We start from the raw sequence: 25,163 nt of genomic DNA, 5'->3' as shown, positions 1-25,163 counted from the left end.
CTTATAGACTAACAGACGTTTTGGAGCGTGAGCTTTCGTGGGTGAATAATGTCCACTACAGTATATTCTTCCTCTGTGGGAAGTGAAACCTATCTCAGTGTGTATTTTTGTTAACTCTGAAAGTTTCTTTGGTGCCTAGCTGCAGATTTTTGTGTTCAAAATAAAGCTGCTCAGTTTTTCACATGGCCACATTACTTGTTTTGCAGGTCAAGGCCCAGATATGAATGTTGCCAGTACACCACAAAAGCTTGCTGTACCACCTCCTAGTGGAAGGCCTTCACCTGCCCCTCCTGCTGCTCAGCCTTCTGCAGCCATGCCTGGTCCTTCTGTACCACAGCCAACACCTGGACAGCCTTCACCTATCGTCCAGCTGCAGCAAAAACAGAACCGTATCAGCCCCATCCAGAAGCCACAAGGATTGGATCCTGTTGAAATACTCCAGGAGCGTGAATACAGGTAAAGAGGGATACATGAGACTTAAACCACACATGCTTCAGTGTTGTGTTTGTGGACACTAGCTGGTCTCTCTTGCAATTGTAGCTCATAAGGGTCATAATTAAAATAAATCGTTTGAGAGGGGCCATAGTAAAAACTAATATAGGGACATCAAACTAAAGGGTGATTCTAAAGTTTACTTTAAAGTTAAACGTGCTAAAGTGCTTTGCTGGATCAGGACTGAAAGGACTCAGGGTATGAAACTAAAATTCTTAGACTCAACGTGAAGGTTATTTTAGCAAAAGTTATCAGTCACAAAAAGTATTCAGAATTATAAACAAAGGAAAAAAAGACAGCTGGAATCCAGGAGTGGGGGAGGGGGATCCTTAAGTGTCAAGGACTCAAGTATATCTTCCAATAAGTGGGCATTCAGCCCAAGTGATTCCAATAGAAAGGAACAAGGTTTAACACAGGGGTTCTCAAAGTTGTGTATTGGTGACCCCTTTCACACAGTAAGCCTCTGAGTGCGACCCCCCCCTTATAAATTAAAAACACTTTTAAAAAATATTTAACACTATTGTAAATGCTGGAGTCTGGGTTGGAGGCTGACAGCTCGCAACCCTACATGTAATAACTTTGCGATCCCCTGAGGGATCACGACCCCCCCATTTGAGAACCCCTGGTTTAACAGATGAAATGGAAAATGGAAATTAGGAGGGCCAGGATGGAAGTCAAAAAACAAAAAGCCAATAAAAAGCAAGAAGTTTGTCCAATGGAATGTGGGTTGGCTGATCCGCCAGGGAGTAAAGAGCGCAAGCAAGCAAGCCAAAACGAAGATTTAAAAAGATACCAAAAATGAGGTCCTTATGTTCATATTTAGGCTCTTAAATAAAAGTGTCCTGACTAAAAAGTACTGAGGATCCAGGAGTGTCTGTTATAATAGCATATCAACCTTCATACTTAATTATTAGTATTTAATTGTTTGTGTTACTGTAGCATCAACGAACCCCAGTCATGGACTAGGACCCTGTTGTGCTAGGTTCTGTACAAATACATAATAAAAAGTTGTCCCCTGCCCCGAGAGCTTACAGTCTAAGACAAGAGACAACTGGTGCAGACAGAGCAACATACAGGGAGTACAAGGAAACAATATGGCAGTGTTGGTCAGCATGATAGGCAGGTGTCTTCAGGGCCTACCTGGGGTTAAGAATAAACTTCCCCTTTGGGAAAGTGTTGGTACTACAGTTGCCCATTTATAGGCACCTTTTTCTTAAACCTCTCATATTGGTCACTGTCAGTGACAAGCTACAGACTAGATGTTCCATTTGTCCGATCTGGAACGGCAGTGCCTGTGTTCCAGTTACTGAAAAGGTAAAGGCCTAAGGAAATAAAAATGGAAAGCAGGATCTAATGACATTTGTTTTAGGAATGTGCTCTAACTTTACAGATATCTAAGGGACAATGATTGAGATGAACCTTTATGGAATATGAAATGTTTAGCAGCAATGTGCTAGGAAAGAGGGCTAGTGAGTGGGTGAGGTGTCCACAATAAAATGATTTGGACTCTAATGTTCTGCTTAGAAGAGACCATTACAGTGTAGATAACTTCGTTTTATCTAGAGTGTCATAACTCCTCTTTTGTGATGCAGTTCCACGATTTGCTTTATTCCAAGCTTTGTTTTCTAAGAGACACAATGATGAAATAGCCCAGTTTTAGTGGGCAAGACTAGTGTGATTACAGTACCCAAAGCAAAACTAGAAAACAGAGGAGAGATAGGGAAGGTCTTCCCTAGGAATACCCTGCAGAGGACAATATATCTATATATAGAGGTACTTCAGAATGCTGTATTTAAACTTGTAAAACAGAACTGCCGTGTCAACTGAGAGTTATGATGCTTCTCAAAGATCTACTTAGTATCTGTAGTACTTCGCATAATATGACACTTGTAATGATGCTAAGCAAAAAGTATCTTACTAATGATTAAGAACAAGCCTAGCGGTATACGCTGTACTGCTTTTGAAACTGTTTTTTCAGGTCCTGATCCAGCAAAACAGTCAAGCTTTTGCTTAAATTAAGTGTGCAATTAAGTACTTTGCTGGATTGAGTCCCTAATGACTAGCATCACTTTTACCTTAACTAGGAACGGCCTTTCCTGTTTCATTGTGTAGGGTTATTGAAGTGTAACAGCATTTTCAGAAAACATATATGATATACAAAGCTTAGTACAATTTAACTGTTGTTCTTATGGAAGGGAATATAGCTATGACATGAGCCAGGAATCCTATGGGCCAGTGCCATACACACTTTCACGTATCAGTGATGGTGCCCCTCAGCCTTCATCTGTAACTGCTTCTTCTCTTCGAACCCTGTTTCTTCCGGGAGCAGAGATTGCTATTTGTGCCAGATTGTTATGGCTTAGGGATGTATACAAATGGGGACCTACAGGAGATCACATGGCTGTTCTTATTCCTGAATTAATCCAGGATTTGAATGTGGATTTCTTAGCAGTGCATTACAGACTGTGTTCACCTAGAGGCTAGTGTATAGCGTTCTTTGGATTCAAACCATGCCTTTAAGACTCTGGCCTGTCTTGAAGGTGCTGCATAGTCACACAACCCCAGCAACACCTCAGAGAGGCATTGTGCCTTGGGAACTCCTCAGTGTGACTGGGAAGATGTGAAAAGTGTGGCACGCATTCTTCACAGCTAGTCAACAAAGTTGGCTAGTACAAGTTTGGAAGAGGGGGCCTGACCCCATTCTCTGCCTTTGGGGTGGCTGGTAGTTCTAGCTCCCCAGTTTTTAAGCTTGGAATGCAAGGAATATGACTGCGACTAGTCCTTGTGCAAGAGACAGAAGAATGTGTTAGGAACCTTGAACAACTGCTTCATCTTCCTTCTAAGGCTGCTTGGTTTGAAATACCCTCACTTTGTATATTTTAGGTAATCTGCAAAGACATATTTTGTAGGTTTTTGGAGAAGGCTGAGGGTATGTTGCCCTGAATGAGGAGGGGCTGGAAAGAATTATTTTTTTTGCAGGTGGCAGGCTGGCTGAGTTGTGTATTTTTTTTTCTTGAATGCTGCTGGGGATTTTGTTTTGTTGTAGTAAATTTGTTGGTAAATTTGATATTGTTAGATAAAGTGTATGTGCCTTTTTGCACAATGGGAGCAGGACGTGACAGCTATAGTTAAGGTAGTGTAAGGATTCCCCTTCTCAGAATCCATCGTAGTTGCTGATATGTCTCTGAAATGGTCAGGTATTGATATGTCTCTGAAATGGTCAGGTCTGTGCCTGAAGTTTAAATGTTTTGTTAAACGTTTGAGTAAAAGCCAGCTCATCCATCTTTTTTTGGTAATAAGAGAAAGGAAGAAGACATCAAGTACCAAAACTTAAAATTTGGCATCTAGCCCTCATTGTAGAAAAGTATCTGAATATTTCAGTGGAACAAAACACAAGAACGACCATAATGGGTCAGGCCAAAGGTTCATCTAGCCCAGTATCCTGTCTTCCGACAGTGGCCAATGCCAGGTACCCCAGAGGGAATGAACAGAACAGGTAATCATCAAGTGATCCATTCCCTGTCGCCCATTCCCAGCTTCTGGAAAACAGAAGCTAGAGGCACCATCTGAGCCTGTTCTGGCTAATAGCCATTGTTGGACCTATCTAATTCTTTTTTTGAATCCTGTTATAGTCTTGGCCTTCACAACAGCCTGTGGTAAGGAGTTCTACAAGTTGACTGTGTGAGGAAATACTTCCTTTTATTTGTTTTAAACCTACTGCCTTTTAATTTCTTGTGTTGTTAGAAGGAGTAAATACCACTTCCTTATTTCCTTTCTCCACACCAATCATGATTTTATAGACTTCTATCATATCCCCCTTAATCATCTCATTTCTGTTACCTGTGTTCCCCTAAGAACCAACCCAGGGTCACACTAGTATTGGTTTTATGACAATGCCGCTGTTAGGTCAGATAGAGAAGAGATGGAGCTTATTCATACATGCACATATTCACTGCATTCATACCCTCATGCACCCACACGCTTACACAGGCGGAGAGTTACCGGAGACAGCATGGAGGCCGAAAAGCCAAAGCGTGGTAGATCTGGTGTGTCTGGCTCCAGTCATGAATCCAGGTTGCTGAGCAAGTCAAGGAGCAGCCACTTGTGTGGGTGGCTGCTTCCTTTTATTTTGGAACTGGGCGCTCCTGTCATGTACACTGAGTTTTTCTTCTGTGTCCGTCACCGAGAAGCGTTCCCAGGCCCTGTTCCTTTCATGCCTCTTTTCTTTACAGCACTCCAGGATTACCTTCATCAGGCACACCTGTCTCCTGTCTCCCAGGCTCTCTTCTCCTTGCAGTTCCTTTCCGCCCAGTCCCACATACACTCCCTTATCTTCCCCCCCCACTCCCTTGTTCACACTCTCTTTGTTTTTATGATGGGATATTACAAAGCTTGGAAGTTCATACAAGTTGTAACTTGAAAAGGTTGCAGAGCTTGCAAAGGTTACAAAACTTCAAAGGCTATGCTAACAATCACTGAAGTTACAAAGTCTGCAAAAAGTTTGCAGAACTTAATGACACAAGTTACAGATTTTACAATCGCATTTGAATGGAGGCTTTACATAACAGTTTCCAAACTGAAAAGTCCCAGTCTTATTAATCTCTCCTCATACGGCAGATGCTCCATACCTCTAAGCATTTTTGTTACCCTTTTCTGAACCTTTTCCAATTCCAATTTATCCTTTTTGAGATGCGGCGACCACATCTGCACCCAGTATTCAAGATGTCGGCATGCTATGGATTTATATAGAGGCAATATGATATTTTCTGTCTTATTATCTATCCGTTTCTTAATGATTCCCAACCTTCTGTTAGCTTTTTTTAAACTGCCACTGCTGTTTTCAGAGAACTATCCACAATGACTCCAAGATCTCTTTCTTGAGTGGTAACAGCTAATTTAGACCCCATCATTTTATATGTATAATATGGATTGTGTTTTCCAATGTGCATTACTTTGTATTTAAAAACATCAAATGTCATCTGCCATTTTGGTGCCCAGTCACCCAGTTTTGTGAGATCCTTTTGTAACTCTTCGCTGTCTGCTTGGGACGTAACTATCTTGAGTAGTTTTGTATCATCTGCAAATTTTGCCACCTCACTGTTTACCCCCTTTTCCAGATCATTTATGAATATGTTGAATGCACACGTCCCAGTACAGACCCCTTGGGGACCCCACTGTGTACCTCTCTCCATTTTGAGAACTGACCATTTATTGCTACCTTTTGTTTCCTATCTTTTAACCATTTACCAATCCATGAGGGTACCTTCCTTCTTATCCCATGATAACTTGCTTTGCTTAAGAGCCTTTGGTGAGGGACCTTGTCAAAGGCTTTCTGAAAATTTAAGACCACTGCATGCACTGGATCCCCTCCACGTGCTTGTTGACCCCCTCAAAGAATTCTAGTAGATTGGTGAGGCATGATTTCCCTTTACAAAAACCAGGTTGACTCTTTCCTATCAAATTATGTTCATCTATGTGTCTGACAATTTTGTTCTTTACGATAATTTCAACCAGTTTGCCTGGTTCTGAAATCAGGCTTACCAGCCTGTAAGTGCCAGTATCACCGCTGGAGCCCTTATTAAAAATTGGTGTCACAGTAGCTATCCTCCACTCATTTGGTACAGAAGCTGATTTAAATGATAGGTTACAAACTACAGTTACTAGTTCCACAATTTCACATTTGAGTTCCTTCAGAATTCTTAGGTGAATCCCATTTGGTCCTGGTGGCTTAATACTGTTTAGTTTAACAGTTTGTTCCAAAACTACCTCTAATGACACCTCAGTCTGGGACAGTTCCTCAGATATGTCACCTAAAACGAATGGCTCACGTTTGGGAATCTCCCTCGCATCCTCAGCTGTGAAGACTGATACAAATAATTCATTTAGTTTCTCGACAGTGACCGTATCTTCCTTGAGTGCTCTTTAGCATCTTGATCATCCAGAGGCCCCACTGGTTGTTTAGCAGGTTTCCTGCTTCTGATGTACTTAAAAAAAAAAAAAAAATTGCTATTACTTTGAGTCTTTGGCTAGCTGTTTTTCAAATTCTTTTTTGGCCTTCCTAATTATATTTTGACACTTCATTTGCCAGAGTTTATGCTGCTTTCTATTTTCCCTCTTTGGATTTAACTTCCACTTTTTAAAGCATGCCTTTTTGTCTCTCGCTGCTTTTTTACTTTGTTGTTTGGCCACAGTGGCACTTCTTTGGTTCTCTTACTATGTTTTTTTTAATTCAGAGTATACATTTAAGTTGAGCCTCTATTATGGTGTCTTCAAAAAGTTTTCATGCAGCTTGCAGAGATTTTACTTTTGGCACTGTACCTTTTCATTTCTGTTTAACTAATTTCCTCATTTTTGTGTAGTCCCCCTTTCTGAAATTAAATGCTACAGTGTTGGCTTGCTGTGGTGTTTTCCCCTTCACAGAGATGTTAAATTTAATTATATTATGGTCACTATTACCGAGCAGTCCAGCTATATTCACCTCTTGGCCCAGATCCTGTGCTCCACTTAGGACTAAATCAAGAATTGCCTCTCCTCTTGTGGGTTCCAGGACTAGCTGGTCCAAGAAGCAGTCATTTAAGGTGTCAAGCAACTTCGTCTCTGCATCCTATCCTGAGGTGACCTGTACCCAGTCAATATGCGGTAGTTGAAATCCCCCATTATTAATGAGTTTATTTTAATAGCCTCTCAACTCCCTGATCATTTCACAGTCACTGTCACCATCCTGGTCAGTAATATATCCCTACAGGATATGTGCCTGTGGTGTAACCAAGTTATAAGCTTTGAAATTCGCCTACTGTGTACGTGCAGTAGCCTCAGGTACAGGCTCTCCTTGCTTAGATTGTGAAGTGTAACACTAAGGAATGTCATACTGCACATGCATGCATGGCTGATGTAACTGCCTACTGAAAAGTGACCTGAAAGTATGTGTGGGCAGTAAACCTCAGCACATGTGCACCCTGTAAGAAGTTGATGGAGTGCTTTTTCAGACCTCCAAAGTTGCACAGGATAGGACATGTCCAGCTGCGCACATCTTTCTTGCTGTGAGTGCTTAACTGTGCAACTAAAAGTTAACGTCATGTTTTTATGGATGATGTAAACATGAAACATTTCTTTAATATTTGCTGTTGCATTGAAGAAATGCATCTAATCTGCTCAGTGACTGGAATTCCTGTGTCTTGGACTTCCTTTCAGGTAGGAAGCTATACAGTTGATTTGACAGTTCCTCAAAGAATGCACGTAAAGGTGCAGCATGGCATTCTTCTCCATTAGCCATTTGTGAAGTGGACCACGACAGATGGAGGAGCAGTAATAGATTCATTAGCATATTGAGACTGAAGAAGCCTTGAAACCAATGACATGTCAAGGGGAGACTTTCTACTTTTAATAGATTTCTCCCTTCCTCCCTCAAGAGGACCACATTTTGACATTAAAAAGCTTTGGCTTAAATCAACAAAAAAGCAAGAAAATTTGGAGTTTATGTTGCGACTGAATTCACTTGGTGGTGCCTACCAGCTCTTGCAGCATATGTTGCTGTGAGATGAAATTAGGGGTATAATTGTTGTTAATCCCTATGTGACTAATGGTAGATGAAAAGAAACTTGGATATTTAAAATACCCATTGCTATAAAAAGTTTAAATTACTACTATGTGTTGAGCTGTTAAATTTGCTGTGCTACTTGAAATATGGCCAAAGTTGTAAATTCTTGACATGCTTTTATAAAACTCCATTTTAATACTTTCTTGGAAATAAAGTGCTGCTTTAATCTTAATAAATGTCTAAAACAAATAATGTGTAGTGTAATTTAACATTATTCCACTAGGTGGAATGGCTCTCCTCCCCACCAGCATTAATTAAAAAAATGGCACTTTCCAGCATCTTTAATTTACGATCACTGCAAACTATATCAAATTGATTCATGTTATTACTTGAAAAGGGTCTCCCTTTTATAAAGCTTTCTTGCTTGCTGCCTGGCATCCATTTCATACAGCTTGCAGTGCTCTGGCGCAATTTCTGCCATTACCCCCAATTGGTGAGGGAGAGGTAAGTATCACCTACTTTGTAAGGAGATCTCTATCTTCAGTTTGTAATGCAATATCTATATTCTGTAGAGATGAAGATAAAATGCTGAACTGCAGAGATTAATTAAATATATCCTTTAAATAGGGTTAGTAAGTACTCCAAGCACTTGAAAAAGGCTATTTTCTTCTTGACCATCTTATGAATGAATGATTTAATAGCCTTTAGCATTTTCCCCTGAAAAGATGAATAGTCCAACATATTTTTATCAGTTTGAGGGATTAGAGGATGAGCATGGTCCAGAAAAGTCTGATGCATTTGCTTTAGGTGAAAACTGGTGGTCATAAAATTCTTTAAAAAGTTAATATTGCTGTACATGGAAAAATAATTACCAGCAAACTGCCACTCTCTCTCTCTCCCCCCACCCCTTCACTACTCCTCGAGATTGGGAAAGGCCCGGGGTATCATTCTGAACAGCTCAGTGAAAGTTTCTTAAACTTCACCACGTTAAGCAGATGGCATTAGAATATTTAAAGAATGGATAGAAAATGAAGAAAATATTATAAAACCATTAATTTATATAACAGCACACCTTACCTGGAATAAGTTCAGTCTGTTCAGCCTAAATATACAGAATATATAAAAATAGGATCAGGCCCAGTGAGCATTAAAGAAAGTTATCAGCAAATGTCCAAAGAGCCACTCCCACCTCCTTTATATCTAGGGTGCAGCTAGCAAGCCAGGCCTGGCAGAAAGAATTGGTCTGAGTCAATCAGTGTCTCACTACAGTTCCAGCAACCTGGTCACTGGGAAAGTCAGAGAAACCCTGCCAACCAGTTGCAGTTATACAAAATAATTAGTGATATATAGTGAAGGTAAGCCAGTGTTTTTTGTTCACCCTCTCACGTAATGCAAGAACAAGGGACAGTTAATGCAGCTAAAAGAGAACAGATTTAAAACTAATAAAAGGAAATAAATTATGTATTTTTTTTAAATAAACACCCCCCAAAAAACAAACAGAATCAAAAAGCCAAAAAGAAATCCCCAGCCTGTGGAACTCATTGCCACAAAATATCGGTGAGGCCAAGAACTTAGTGGGATGCAAGAAAAAGAAGATGGTGTGGAAATGAAAACATTCACAGTTACATTAGATAGGATTGTTTTTTGTTTTTTTTTAAATATACAAGAGATAAATAAACTCTTTCTGAAGAATCTGATACTGGCCACTTTTGAAATAGGGTACTGGACTAGATGGACCACTTGTCTGATCCAGTATGGTATTCTTATGTCCTACTTAAGACGTGGGTTACAATATCCTTTCCAGAGAAGGTGCATTGGGTGGCAACCATTGATAACTGTTCAAACCATTTTTTGAAAAATTGTGTTTTTCCACCTAAGTGCCCTGGCTGGCCCCATTTCTGGGTCTCACTTGTCAGAAAGCAGGGCAGTAGTCCAAAATACTCAAAGATTTAGCAGATTAGTATTTACCTTTCGGTAAATGGAAGATGCGTCCAGGGGTCTGTCTAAGCTGATGCATATCAATACTCTGTGGTATCAGTTCTCTGTTGTCCCTATAGTTTTAAACTTGTGGTTTAAACTAAAAGTTAAGCATCTGGGGCCTGATCCAGCAGCAGCAAACTCAGTAGGAGTTTTTCCATTGACTTCAGTGACCATTGGATCAAGCCCTTAGCCCTTATGGCTGCAAACACTGTTCAGATGCCTTACTGAGTAAGTCAAAACACTAGCTTGAGGAAGTGTCATTGCACACATAGCGGAAGTCATAGTGACTCCAAAGAGAGTGAGTACTTTAACTGTTTCATACCTGATGTGTCGGCAGAAACATTCCAGCTATTTTGGGATTGGAAGATTGAGAAAAATCATAGCTATGATCTGGATTCATCAGTATGAGGATAAGCACCAGGCATCTGTGAACATCTCAGAACTGTAGACCTGGTCTACACTAGGAAATTAGGTCAATATAATTATGCCACTCTGAGGTGTGAAAAATCCACACTCCTTGGCAATGCAGTTAAACTGATCTAAACCCTGGATTATACAGCGCTAGGTCAGTGGGCGAATTCTGCCATTGACCTAGCTATCCGTTCTTGGGGAGGTGGATTACCTACCCGTCAACGTAGGCAGCATCTTCACTGAAGTGCTACAGTGCTGCAGCAGCAGTGTTGCAGCGTTGTAAGTGTAGATGAGCCCTAAGTCTCTTTATGCATCTATCAGCTGCTAGTCTGTGTGGATGTGCAATAGTCAATCTAATCCTCCTTTGTAAAGGCAGGAGGTAGGGAAGCCACTAGACTTTTCAAGTTGTTTTTCCACTGTAACAGCATTGAAATTCCCTCGCAATCACTAAGTCCAGTTAGAGCTAGAGTTGTACAGAATGTGGATTTTTGTAGTGTCATATAGTTACTTGAAAGAACAAAATCTCCCAGTGTTATTTTCTGAACAAATATCTCTCCTGTAGGAATCATAAACTTCTCCTCTGGACCTGAACAAATATCTGTTGCCTTTAATGGAACATGTTCTTGCCAGAACAGTAACTCCTCTTGATTTACTGTTCAATCTGTTTGAAAAACCCCACTGACCTAATTCTGCTTCAATTTTCTGTACTCTTGAGGACACTGAATGAGTCTCCTGCAGTTATGCAGTAATCCAGCCTTTTTGTTGTTTCAGGAAGTTTCAAATTTTGTATCTCTTTATCACACTACATATTGTAGCCTATTGATTTTGAGACAAAATAGTATGTAGAAAAGCGGTGCTTAAAATACAGATATTAAGCACAAAAAAACCCCTCAACATTAAACTCACCTGAGTATGATCATTTCTGTATATCGTAAATTCTAATGTAGTCCAGCCCTTTCTGAGGTTGACCCAAATATATCCATGTGCAATATGATTCCTAATTTTCCTTTGCAGCACCCACCTTTTCCACCATCATTGTTCTAACTGGTAACTTCTTTAAGGAATGTATCTGCAGTAGTGCTTTGCACAGAGTGCTTTTGCCAGGGCCACTTTAATTTCACATGCCCTCAGTCAGCGTTTGTGTGATTCTAGTCCATTTCATATAGAAGCAGGTATTTTGGTGTCGTCATTGCTCTTGTATATCCCAATAGCCCCAGTAGTCTAACAGATTACTTGTTTTCAGGTCTTCCAAACTGAGACATCTGCCCTCCTGTTGTAATGGACAGACTACCAGGGTTTGTTCACTATACCACAGAAATGAAAGTGCAGGATTAATGGTCAGTGAACTCTGGGTTGTGGTCGTTTACCTTTTGTTACAGTAAATTTAATGCCAGTCCAGTGTTCAAGGCCCTCAAAATCTCTCACTACTTGCCTATGTAATGTTAGGGTTCAGTGATTGTCTTCCACTCTAATTTAACACAAGGCAGAACAAAGAGACTAGTTAAGATCTCTTAAAGGGATTTTTTAAGGAAAAAAATCTTCTCTGGTGATGTTTATGAATGGCAGTTTTATAGCATGATAATGCAGAACGGTACCTATAACTGTGCATGATGACTCACCCCTGCAGCGCCTCCTGCTGGTATCTTCTGGGAATTAGCTCTCCAGCCATTGGAGCACCCTCTGCAGGTCAGTGTCCTGCTTTCCCTGGCCCCCATGTCCCTCCCGACCCAGTGCCCCTTGCACGCCAGGGTACTGCCCCCTGGCAGTACACCTCTCAGTCTCTGGGTCTCCCCTCCCAGGGAACCCCCCACCCATTATCCCTACCTCACCTCAGTCATAGGCTACTGCCAGTCACCAACTAGCCCCCTGCTCCCTGGGGCAGACTGCAGTATAAGCCACTCATCACAGGAAAGGTTGTGTTTGGACCCGCTGCCTCTACCTATAGCAGAGCTGCCTCTCTGCCGCCCTAGTACCCCATAGTGGGCCCTTACTTTGGCCTGTAGCTCTGCTAGGGTGGAGCTCCCTGGCCCTTCCCCAGCACTGCTCCACCCTCAGTACCTTTCTCAGCTCCCCAGGCAGCGTGGGCCCTCCCTTTCCAAAGGCAAGAGAGAGAGTATCTTTCTGCTCCTGGCCTTTATAGGACCAGCTGAGTCTGTTTGGAGCGTGGCCCCAGCTGTGGCTGCTTCCCAATCAGCCAAGCTTTTCTCCCTACCCCAGCCGTCTCCAGGGCTGTTTTAAGCTCTTTCAGGCAGGAGCGGGTGACCACCCTGCTACAGTATCCTTCAACAGATTGCATTCTTCAACAGAGAATTAATTTATATCGCCACTGTGTCTGCTACCCTAGTCAATACTTTTTTCATTGTTTCCATTTTTATTTAACATAGATATATACATGTACTACAACAAAAGATTGCCCAAGCAACTATTATGTGACACCCCTCCCATAAAAGGGGGAGGGGGAGGAGATTTACTTTGTTTTTTTGGTATTAGCAAAATATTATAATGTTTGGATTGTACACACGTCAGCAGAATCTTTTTTCCTTAAACACCTTTTATCAAAAAAAAATGTGTATTTTGTTTGGTTTGTTTTGCTTTGCTTTGCTTAAATTTCATGGAAACTGGGGCCTGCAAAAAATTGACCTGTCAATATGTCCAATCCTGCTCCCATTGAAGTCTCTGGTAAAACTTGCACTGACTTTAGTGGCATCAGAATTGGAGGTAGTGTTTTGCCTTTTTACAGTCTGCCTTTTAAAGTATTATACGTGGGGCTGGTTGCACCACCTATTGTGCAGCTTGTGGTCCAAAATATTTAATGACCGGACCACTTAGAATTCATTCAGAAAATATTGCTGATTTATTGATTATAATCCATTTTTATCTAGTTCATCTGTTTGCCAGAAGCTGGGAGTGGATGACAGGGGATGGATCACTTGATGATTGCCTGTTCTGTTCATTCCCTCTGAAGCACGTGGCATTGGCCACTATCTGAAGACAAGATACTGTGTTATATGGACTATTGGTCTGACCCAGGATGGCTGTTCTTATGTATTATTTTGGAGCAGGGATGAAGTTGTAGAGTAGGAATGGGTGGTGTATGTGGCTTTAAAAAGCATAAGTTACAATTGTCTTTTTAGGTGTGAGCAGTTCTCTAGTTTGGTTGGTGTGACATTTTGCTTTGTTAGCAAATTCATTTACCAGGTTGCCAACTACTCTATTAATGCTATTATCAATTTCTTACCTGTGTTATATTGTGATGGAGAGAAGGTGAGTGATTGTATAGGTTTGGCTATGAGTCTATCCTTTTCAGGAGGGAGTAGGATCAGCCTTTTAATTTATGTAATCAGACTTCCCTTATAAATCTCCAGAAGTGTGTGTGTCACATGTAGCATGAGTAGACTAGATAAATTCTCATCTCCACATCTTTGTAAAAAATGGGGACAGAAATTCTTTCCTCTGGCTCCTATTGTTGATTCACTTGCATTGCAATGCAGATCATGGCCCAAAATGTTTAACAACTGGACCACTTAGAATTCATTCAGAAATTCTCACTGGTTGTTGGTTATAATCCATGTTTATCTAGTTGAAAGAATTCTGTGGTTGAAATTACACTGAAGTTAGCACTGTATTTGTAAAAGTGCCAAAAAGCCAAAAGGAATATTAAACCACATGTACACAGTGTTATTAAAAGTACCATTTTGGGGTCCATGTTTGTCTGTTATTCACTGCCTGACCAAATATGCTGAATTATAAGTAAAACAAAACAAAACAAAACACCACTTTACAAAGATTGTGTTAACTACCAGCACTACAAACTCAGTTTGGAATTTGAAAGTGAAGGTTTGTTCTTTCTGGCTTGTGCACCATGGTTGGTCTTAAAAGAGTTTGCAACTGGAAGTTAATTCTGTGGGGGCTGAGTGAGCTGGAATAGAATCCAGCTTGCACTGTAATAGCTTTGCAATGCCAACAGTTTCTTTAAAGAATAAAGAAAGTGAAAACTTAAACTTTGTCAGTAGAATAAGCACATAGGATTTTGATCACCAACAAGAAACAATTCTGCTAAATAAGAATGTTCCATTCTTACACAATCACTATTCTGACTGCAGTCATACTTTAAAGAGACCTAAAATAATACCCAATTGTTTTATAACGTTTTTTCTTCGTGCTTAACAAACTGGCCTGCAAACACAAAATGCTTGAAAGCATGAGTAGAATAAATCTGCTGAGTTGCTGTTCCTATACAACTAATAGATAAAATGAAGGGGAGGAGAGAAGAGAGAGAGTCTTCATTGTTTGTTATCAAGGGTATTCCTGCAGAGTAAATGTAAGTCTGATTTTTTTTCTCTCCATTCCTAGAAATGCATGTTAATTCAGAATAGTTGGGTATTAGAAATTGACTGGATGTCTAAGATCTATTGCTTATGTTACCATATAATATTGAGAACTACTGACAGATCTTTCCCACATTCTTTATCATCTTAGACTTCAGGCTCGAATTGCTCACAGAATCCAGGAACTGGAGAATTTACCTGGCTCTCTGCCTCCTGATCTGCGAACCAAAGCTACAGTCGAGCTGAAGGCACTTAGGTTACTGAATTTTCAGCGCCAGGTAATGTCTTTTGCTGAAGGGAAATTTTTGCAGTGATCACAATTGAAAGTTATCTTTCTTCAGCACAGGCTATATTGGCAATAGACATTTATGAAAGTACTGAGTGTAAAGAGGAATGTCAATATTTGAGCAAACTTAACTGAAAAACACTATTCATAGAATATCCAATGTACATGATCAGTATCTTTTGTTTCCTTTATTACTGAAAATGCATGTGTTCTCTCCCCCGCCCGCCCCACCTTCTGTTTCATCCTGCAGTGTAGTCCTTAAAATCCTAGATTTATGCTCTAGTCCAGGGGTCGGCAACCTTTCAGAAGTGCTGTGCCGAATCGTCATTTATTCACTCTAATTTAAGGTTTCGTGTGTCAGTAATACATTTTATCCTTTTTAGAAGGTCTCTTTCTATAAGTCTTTAATATATAACTAAACTATTGTTGTATGTAAAGTAAATAAGGGTTTTAAAATGCTTTAAGAAGCTTCATTTAAAATTAAATTAAAATGCAGAGCCGCCAGGACCCGGGTACTGTGAGTGCCACTGAAAATCAGATCGTGTGCCGCCTTCGGCACGTGTGCCATAGGTTGCCTACCCCTGCTCTAGTCTTTCAGGGAGATCCTGGGGATGGCACAAACAGATCAAAAAGGAGGACAGGATAGGCTGAGAGTTCACAACCCCTTGTTCAAATACAAATCGTAATATATGTCTCTTTTCTGATAGTCTCAAAACCTAGTGGGTCAAATTTTTCTAAGAACCAATTGCGTGTTCTCAGTGATATATGTGTGTGATTATTGTGTGTTCCTCACATTGACCCTTGTTTTCAAAAGGCCTGTGGTAATGTGCAGGCTGTGCGGCTAGGCCCAACAAGAGCATGTCCAAGATATGTTTGCTCAGATCTTGGGTGCAGACACAGCATAAGAATTTTGCAAAGGGGCTTTGCTGTGCCAGACTCCCTAGACCCTTGCCATTTGGCTCTCCCAGCTGGCCTGAGAGCAGCAGGGTGTCATTTGGCTGCTCTTGACCCTGCCCCTATTGGCCAGCCAAAATTGATTTCTGGAAGAAATCTTTGGGACTAGCACAGGTTAACAGTGTGTGTACCATGCTATGTGTATCCTTCTCCCCACTGCCCTAGTGATCCCTTTATGGTAGAGCCTTGTCTGAGGCCAGTTCTCAGGAGCAGCATGCTATTAATTCTGTGCATTTAGAACTGTGTGGCTGTGTCTCTCTCAGCCTTAGTAATTCCCTGCTGCTTCTGCCATCCCCCTATCTGATGTTGAAAATGAATGTCCCGTTGATGTGTGTGGGGTCAACCAAGCTCAACATCAGATTTAAAAGAGAACACAGGTCATCTTGTTCTACCACACTTTGTTAAAATGGATTTTCATCTTGGTTGGCCTCTTCCATGCCAGCAGGACAATCATTTTCAACACCAGCTTGTGAGGGAGGAAGGAGTGTGACGTCTGCCATGTTTGACACCTAATATCAGACACACCACTTGTGGAGCTGCTTATATAAGTGGAGTTCATACTTCTCTGTAGAAAGAGGAAGATCCTACAAAGAATCAAGAACTTTTTAGGATGACGTTCACTTTCTTGCTGCATCTGAGGATTACAGGATCTAAATTTTCAGTATCTCAATGGAAAGTGAAAGGGAGAAGCAGGATTGAAGAGCTCATGAAAAGTTAACTTTCTACCTTCATATGCTGTATTGTTGACTAAAATTGTGTTTTTGTGTGCAGAATGGTGGTTTTTTAAAGTTTGTCTCTTCTTGCTGGTAGCTAAGACAAGAAGTAGTGGCCTGCATGCGCCGTGACACAACACTGGAGACAGCACTGAACTCCAAAGCCTACAAGCGCAGCAAGCGCCAGACTCTGAGGGAAGCCCGCATGACAGAAAAGCTTGAGAAACAGCAGAAAATCGAACAGGAGAGAAAACGTAGACAGAAGCATCAGGTATTTTAATCTCTGCTATTCCAAAATTAATGTATTCCAGATACAGAGAAATGCCATTAAGGTAAGTGTTAGACCTTGCTTTGCTTGGCCAGCTATCACTGTTTTATATTTAGGGATCCAAGAATACAAAGATATGTCTTACCAGAGGCCATACAGTAAGCAAGGGAAGAGTCCAGAATTTGAGTGTTCGTAGTTTTAAATCCTGTGTTCTGTCAATTATACTACAATGTCTCAGCTGATTTATTATTTTCTTTCTCTAGGAATATCTGAACAGCATATTGCAGCATGCTAAAGATTTTAAAGAATACCACCGATCAGTGGCTGGGAAAATTCAGAAGCTTTCTAAAGCTGTGGCAACTTGGCATGCCAATACTGAGCGTGAGCAGAAGAAGGAAACTGAGCGAATTGAGAAAGAAAGAATGAGAAGACTGATGGTAAGGGGTCTTTTGATAAAATGCCAAAGGTGGCATGCTCTATAGTAACAATTTTTAATTATATGAGAGTGAGGAGATAGTAATGTGTTGTATTAAGATGTAGCATATTTTTATACTATTGGAAAGAGTTAGGAAAAACAAATTAATGGGCTCCTGAACATTAGGAAGGCCACTGTGTAAGTTACTTTGTAACTGGGCATTGCTAATCAAACTTTGCTGCAAATACTGAATGTTTGCTAAGTATATGTTAGATAAATTCAGTATCTATTTAATACCTGATATATACTCTCAAGGACTTGTATACTTCCTTTGCATGATAAGGGCCCTCTGATCAATTAGATTTTAACTAATAAGAATCTAAACATACCTGTGAGATTAGTGGTGTATGTGCTTTATAGTGGTGATAGGGGCATTATTTGTTTGACTTTGTTCACTTTGAGCCATATTTACTTTTGTTTGAGCCATATTTACTCTTGTGTGTATTTGTCTAGCCTCATTACTGGTAATCTGCTCATGACAGTATAACTGCTGTTTTGTAACCTCCATTAAATCACCTAATCTTTCCAATTTCATATTTCAAACATTTCTTACAACAGTGCAGGTATATTGCAAAGTCCATTAGTATATTCATCACATGAAGACCATGTATTTTTTTCTAATCTTTCCATTATAGTTCTAACAACTACTTATGCCTCTATTTTTTGCAGCATTCATCAGGAGCTTAGTTTGATTATGTTTTATGTGCCAAAGAATACATTTTCTGTGTAAATTATTTTTGTAGAAAAGTTAAAGGAAAAAGGTTATTTCAGTGACTAGCAGTAACTATCTCTCCTCTCTCACATTCTTTCTTCTAGCCCACTCTGGCTTTTTAAAATATAGGTATTTAAGCAATGATGATAAATACAGCATTTTCTGGGAATTCGTGACTAATTCCAGTTGACCATTAATCCCCAGCGTTATGGTCCAAAGAAAGGTAGCAGCAAGGGTATCTTTCTTCTTCTTTCCCTCCTCCCCATCACCTCACAATAATGCTACTCATAGTTTCTTTTGAGGGGAAAGTGTGATGAGACGGCTTCCCATATGACCATGCCTCTTCAGGAAAATAGCTTGTGTTTTTATAACATCTGAATTAACACATTTTAACAAAGATAATTTTATATAGGACTTTGCACCTAACGTAGACAAGGCAAGTTGTGTTTAGAAGTGTGTTAGCTGGTCATGGTTCTCACCTTAGAGTAGGCTATTATTTTCTTTTTAATATTGGTAGAAATCTGGTAACTGTGATCTAACTCTATTTAACAATAGGATTCATTGAGGTCTACCAACAGTCAATCTAATCACTGGGAAACTAGTTATTCTCCATTTACAAGCATTTGAGTGACACACTTTTCGTAAGGCACAACACTAGTGAAAGAGCAAGTAAATGTCTAATTTGGGTGCAGATATAGGGCAAATCCTCAATGCTTGTCCAAAATCTGTCACTACCAACTACAACGGCTGACTAGATTGGTTTTAAATCATTACATGAAACATACAAGTACATGCAAAGTACAAATGAAGGATTTGCAGAGGAAAAGAACAAATCTTATATCCCTGAGGCCTTTCTCAAGGTTATATACGAGGGGCAGCCAACCTGAGCCTGAGAAGGAGCTGAAATTTACAAATGTACATTGCCGAAGAGACACAGTCAGCAGCTCCCCAGCAGCTCCCCCCACTCAAACCTGCAGTGGCTCCTGCCCGCCAGCAGCCCCACCAGTCAGTGCCTCCTGCTCCCTCCCCACACCTTCTGCCTGCCATGATTAGCTGTTACGTGGTGCGCAGAAGGCTCTGATGGGGAGGGAGGAAACAGTGAGGGCATGGCAGGCTGGGGGAAGGGGTGAAGTGGGGGCAGGGCCTGGGGCAGAGCAGAGGTTGAGCAGTGAGCACCCCCCAGCACATCAGAAAGTATCTATAGCTCCAGCCCCGGAGTGAGTGCCTGTTCAAGGAGCTGCATATTAACCTATGAAGAGCCGCATGTGGCTCCGGAGCCACAGGTTGGCCACCCCTGTTATATACCAGTCTACATTATAGAGATCTTTTAGACTAGCTGCTCAAACTGTTATCATGTTAATTATCAGAAATAAAACATGGAGATGAAAAAAGGTACTCTTGCTGTTTTAAAAACATTTTTACATCCTGAGGTGAATGAGGTGATGTCAGTCCAGGGTTTGTATGTTAGGAGCATGTAGGTCCAAAGTCATCGCTAATAAAAGTGAGGGGCAGCGGCCATCCTGATGTACCCTCAGACATGCCCAGAACACTAATATCCACTGCTCGCCCCTGAGGCCATCTACCTGTGGACTGTGAGTTGTTGTCATTGTTTTCAAAGACAAATCACTTGAGGGTCCTCTTCAGTCAGATTTGCTGTCAGGGGCATTTCAGGTATTACTACCCCAGTACTTACCAAATTCACAGTTGAATTCTTGTGCATGTTGTGCACAGCTGCATGTTGAGCACACTTGGCCTGTGTGTGCACTACAGAGCCTGTGCTGGCATAGCTATACTGGAAAAGCTGCCTAGCAGAGATTGAAGGAGTTCTGCTGGGGCAGGAAGATTGCCTCCCCAAATGACATTAGCTATGCCAAGAGAGGCCCTCTTCTGTCAACCTAGCTGTTTCCACACTGGGGTTTTTGTCAGCATAGCTTGGTTGCTGGGGGGTTGGGTTTTTTTCATGTCTCTGACCAACATAACTATATATATATATGTATATATATATGTATATGTGTATATATATAAAAAAAAAAAACTCCCCTCTCACCCCTATGGGTGGTATGTGTCTTCCTCAACCTCGGGTCCTCTACCAGAGGCCTGGGAGTTTGAGGGTTCTGCGCAGTATCTTAGCTGTTCCTAGCACTGCACTCTTCTGGACAGAGAGCTCTGATGTTGTTCCTGGGATCTGTTGGAGCCACTCACCCAGCTTAGGAGTCACAGCCCCGAGGGCTCCTACCACCACTGGGACCACTTTGGCCTTCACTTTCCACATCCTCTCTAGTTCCTCTTTCAGGCCCTGGTACTTCTCCAGCTTCTCATATTCCTTCTTCCTGATGTTGCTGTCACTTGGCACTGCTATATCTATCACCACCGCTGTCTTCTGGTCCTTGTCTATTACCACGATGTCTGGTTGATTGGCCAGTACCTGCCTGTCCGTCTGGATCTGGAAGTCCCACAGAATCTTAGCCCTGCTATTCTCCACAACCTTCTGTGGAATCTCCCATCTGGTCTTGGGAGGGTCTAGCCCATACGCTGTGCAGATGTTCCTGTACACAATGCCAGCCACTTGGTTGTGCCGTTCAGTGTATGCTGTTCCTGCCTGCATCTTACATCCTGCCACTATGTGTTGGACTGTCTCTGAGGCCTCTCTGCACAGTCTGCACCTTGGGTCCTCTCTAGTGTGGTAGACCCCTGCTTCAATGGATCTGGTGCTCAGTGCCTGTTCCTGTGCTGCTATGATCAGTGCCTCAGTGCTGTCTTTTAGTCCAGCCCTTTCCAGCCACTGGTAGGATTTCCCAGTGTCAGCCACCTCAGCTATCTGTCGATGGTACATCCCATGCAGGGTCTTGTCTTGCCATGGCACTTCTTCTGCTTGGTCTTCCTCCCATGTCTGCTGCTGCCTCAGGCATTCTCTCAGCAGCTCATCTTTGGGGGCCATCTTACTGATGTACTCCTGGATGTTCCGGGTTTCATCCAGGACAGTGGCTTTGACGCTCACCAAGCCCCGCCCGCCTTCTTTCCGGCTGGTATACAGTCTCTGGGTGTTGGACTTGGGGTGGAAACCTCCGTGCATTGTGAGGAGCTTCCGGGTCTTCACATCGGCAGCCTCCATGTCCTCCTTTGGCCAGCTCACTATACCGGCAGGGTATCTGATGACCGGCAGGGCGTATCTGTTGATGGCGTGGATCTTGTTCTTCCCACTGAGCTGGCTCTTCAGGACCTGTCTTATCCTTTGGTGATACTTGGATGTTGCTGTCTTCCTTGCCTCCTCATCGTGGTTTCCATGTGACTGTGGGACGCCAAGGTACTTGTAGCTGGTCTGTATGTCTGCTATGTGGCCCGCTGGTAGTTCCACCCCATCAGTCTTGACTACCTTCCCTCTCTTCACTACCATCCGGCCACACTTCTCCAGTCCGAATGACATCCCGATATCCTCACTGTAGATCCGCGTCAGGTGGATTAGCGAGTCGATGTCTCGTTCATTCTTAGCATACAGCTTGATGTCATCCATGTAGAGGAGGTGGCTGATGGTAGTTCCACTCCTGAACCTGTACCCGTATCCAGTCCTTGTGATTATCTGGCTGAGGGGGTTTAAGCCTATGCAGAACAGCAGCGGGGACAGTGCATCACCTTGGTATATGCCGCACTTGATGGCCACTTGTGCAAGCTGCCTTGAGTTGACTTCCAGTGTTGTCTTCCATAGTCCCATTGAGTTCTTGAGGAAGGTCCTTAGTGTCCTGTTGACTTTGTATAGCGCCAGACATTCACAGATCCACGTGTGCGGCATTGAGTCATAGGCTTTCCTGTAGTCAATCCAGGCTGTGCTCAGATTGGTCTGTCTAGACCTTGAGTCTTGGGCGACTGCTCTATCTATGAGCAACTGGTGTTTTGAGCCTCTGGTGTTGTTCCCAATGCCCTTCTGAGCTGTGCTCATGTACTGGCCCATGTGGTCCTGTAGCTTGGCAGCTATGATGCCTGATAGGACTTTCCATGTTGTGGGGAGGCAGGTTATTGGCCGGTAGTTGGCCGGTTCTGTCCCCTTGCAGGGGTCTTTCATGATCAGCACTGTCCTTCCTTGTGTTAGCCAGTTTGGGTGGGAGCCTGCTGCTAGCAGCTGGTTCATCTGTGCTGCTAGGCGTTCATGCACTGCTGTTAGTTTCTTTAGCCAGTAGGTGTGGATCATGTCTGGTCCAGCTCTTCATGTTCTTGACCCGCTGCTGGATGTCTTCTGCTGTGATGGTGACTGGTTTCTGTTCTGGGAGATTGCTGTGCTCTGTTCTCAGGTCCTGCAGCCACTTTGCACTGGTGTTATGAGTCTTCTCTTTCTCCCATATGTTCTTCCAGTACTGTTCAGTTTCTGCTGCTGGTGGCTCTGCTGTTATTGTGTTGTTGCACTGCAGTTGGGAGTACACCTTGGATGGTTCTTTGGAGAACAGGGCATTTACTTTTTTGGCCTCTGCTTCTCTAGTGTATCTCCTTAGCCTGGTAGCCAGTGCTGTGAGCCTTTGTTTAGCAGTCTCTAGGGCTTCAGATGGAGTCAGGTCCTTGTATTTCTTCAGTAGCCGAGTCTTATCCTTAATCTCTACATATATAAAGTTTAAGCGTCAGTCAGGCCTGTGCCATGTAGTTATTTCATTCCTCTCTTGAAATGTAGCCCAATTCAGTGGCAATTTTATTTATCTTTTACCCTATATACCAAGAAGTTTATCTTTTAAAAACTAAATCTTTTAAAAAGTCTCTTCTCCCTTCAAAGACCACGTCTAGGTTAGGAAAATGGTCATGTTTGAAAACATGCTAGCAGGAAATCCTCCTCCTAATTCATAATACTCAAAGATTATTATTTATATTGGGTGAGATTTCCAAAGCACAAATCAGAATTAGACATCTTGCTCTCATTACCTTTCAATAGGAGTTGTGTACCTAATTACACTTTGAGCCTTTGAAAATCTTCCCCTTTGCAGTCTTCTGTAAGGCTATGAGTTTCCTAGGGCCTTACCCATTCAGTGTGTCAAAAAGTATACAGTTCTTCCCTTCCTGACCCATTTCTTTTGTTGAAGGTCCTCAGGTTATCCTGCACCTCAAAAATGGGAGTTGAAGACATTTCAAATACACTTCTGTAGTTCTAGTGCTAGTGGTGGTTTTTCTTCTCTGTAAGTGTCTAGACAATGAATGTTATTTTTCTCTGTGTTGGTAGGCCGAAGATGAAGAAGGCTACCGTAAGCTGATTGACCAGAAGAAGGACAGACGTCTGGCATATCTGCTGCAGCAGACAGATGAGTATGTGGCCAACCTGACTAATCTGGTTTGGGAGCACAAGCAAGCACAAGCTGCCAAAGAAAAGAAAAAGAGGAGGAGAAGAAAGAAGGCAAGTAGAGAACTGAGCTACAACTAAAATCTCCCCCCTCTATCCCCCTAATGTAACTGTTAGTGGGTAAGACCAGAAGAAACAATGGTGATGATCTTGTCTGATCTCCTGCATAGCATAGGCCATAGAACTTCTACAAAATAATTCCTTTTGAAATGGAGCACATTTTAGAAAAACGTTTAATCTTGATTTAAAAGCTATCAGTGATGGAGAATCTACCACAACCCATGGTAAATTGTTCCAGTGGTTAATTACTCTCATGATTAAAAGTACATATCTTATTTGCAGTCTGACTTTGTCGAGCTTGGGCTTCTAATCATTGGATCATGTTATACCTTTCTCTGCGAGATTGAAAAGCCCACTATTAAATATTTGTTCCCCATATAGGTACTTATAAACTTGAATCAAGTCACCCCTGAACCTTCTCTGTTAAGCTAAACTCTGCATTGGTCTTATGTATACGAGCTTTCTTGAAATTTTATAAACTACGAAATTGCTAACATTAAATGAGTATACATTTCCAAAAGTCTGGCATAAGAAATCATGTGGTTTATGCTATACAAATACTGAATTAGCTCTTTAAGTGTCAGTTTACTAATCAGTATAATAATTCCATAGACTGGAAGGGCGACAAGATTAGAAAATTTCACTGGGTTATAAACTTGATTTATTAATAAATATTTAATAGGCAAAAATTAGCCAACCTACTATCAATTAGCAATAAAATATATGTCTCTTAAATTCTATAGATTGGGAAGGTGAGAGAAGGGCTATCTTATGCCAACAGAAATTGGTCCAATAAAAGATATTACCTTACCACTTTGTCTCTTGTAGTAACATAGGATTTGTTATAGTGAACTACTAGAAAATTAGTGTGTCAAATCTGGTGGGTTTAGCAGTGCTGCAGGGAGAGACTGAAAACACCACCGTGAAGTGCTTGCTAATTGTGCAGTGTTTCACCTGAAGGTACAAAAAGTGAATATTCTTTCTTGATACCTGCAGCCACTTTGCCCTCTGAACAGTTATCTTGAACCTTCCAATTCTGAACTCAGCTCAGTGCTATACATAGTTGACAGGGCAAGTGGACAGAGCCAGAGAGAGATCATTTTGTTTATGCTCATTTTGTGCAAATAGCCTGGAAATAGTGTTGTTTTCTATCTGCATTCCAACCATTTAGTATAAGCCTTTTTAAAATTCACTTTGGATGCTATGAAACATTTCTTTGTTAGTCAGAGAGGGTATGGCTGGGAGTTAAGCAATATTATTTACTTAATAAAATAATTCTGTAAGTGAAGTCATTAAATAATAGTTTGGTATTTTCATGACCCCTCAATTCCTTGAAGGACGGACAAGATGACCTTCTAGATGACTATCTGTAATTCTCATGGTATGAGTATGCTTAATATGAGAGAGAAGAAATAATGGCTCAGAATTTTATTTGCTTGTTCTGCATAAACAAAGAGTGCACCTGCTAATTTTCCTTGCAATTTAACTTTGCAAAATTTGAAATGCTTGCTTAGGTTTCTCCACATAGAGTAAGAGCATGCTAAGTATAGTAACATGCACCAAAATATAATAACTGGACAATGTTAAGGACGACAGACCTCAAAAGTACCCTTTCCTCCCCTCCATTCCCCTTCAA

General features: G+C 41.5%; 1 protein-coding gene across 6 annotated transcripts in view; it reads left to right on the top strand.

The window, feature by feature from the left end:
• SMARCA2 (SWI/SNF related BAF chromatin remodeling complex subunit ATPase 2) overlaps positions 1–25,163 on the top strand; it is a 188,923-nt gene that overhangs the window by 37,910 nt on the left and 125,850 nt on the right. For all 6 annotated transcript variants that reach the window (XM_032801831.2, XM_032801829.2, XM_075067264.1 and 3 more), the window contains 5 exons: positions 207–456; positions 14,900–15,026; positions 16,799–16,972; positions 17,233–17,406; positions 23,351–23,521. In XM_032801831.2, the coding sequence (XP_032657722.1) occupies positions 207–456; positions 14,900–15,026; positions 16,799–16,972; positions 17,233–17,406; positions 23,351–23,521 (896 nt within the window). The remainder of the gene's footprint in view (positions 1–206; positions 457–14,899; positions 15,027–16,798; positions 16,973–17,232; positions 17,407–23,350; positions 23,522–25,163) is intronic.

This window comes from Chelonoidis abingdonii, chromosome 6 (assembly GCF_003597395.2).
Source record: "Chelonoidis abingdonii isolate Lonesome George chromosome 6, CheloAbing_2.0, whole genome shotgun sequence".
In the NCBI taxonomy this organism is placed as follows: domain Eukaryota; kingdom Metazoa; phylum Chordata; order Testudines; family Testudinidae; genus Chelonoidis; species Chelonoidis abingdonii.
The sequence above is the reverse complement of the archived record's forward strand: the minus strand, read 5'-3'. Positions and strand labels throughout refer to the sequence as shown.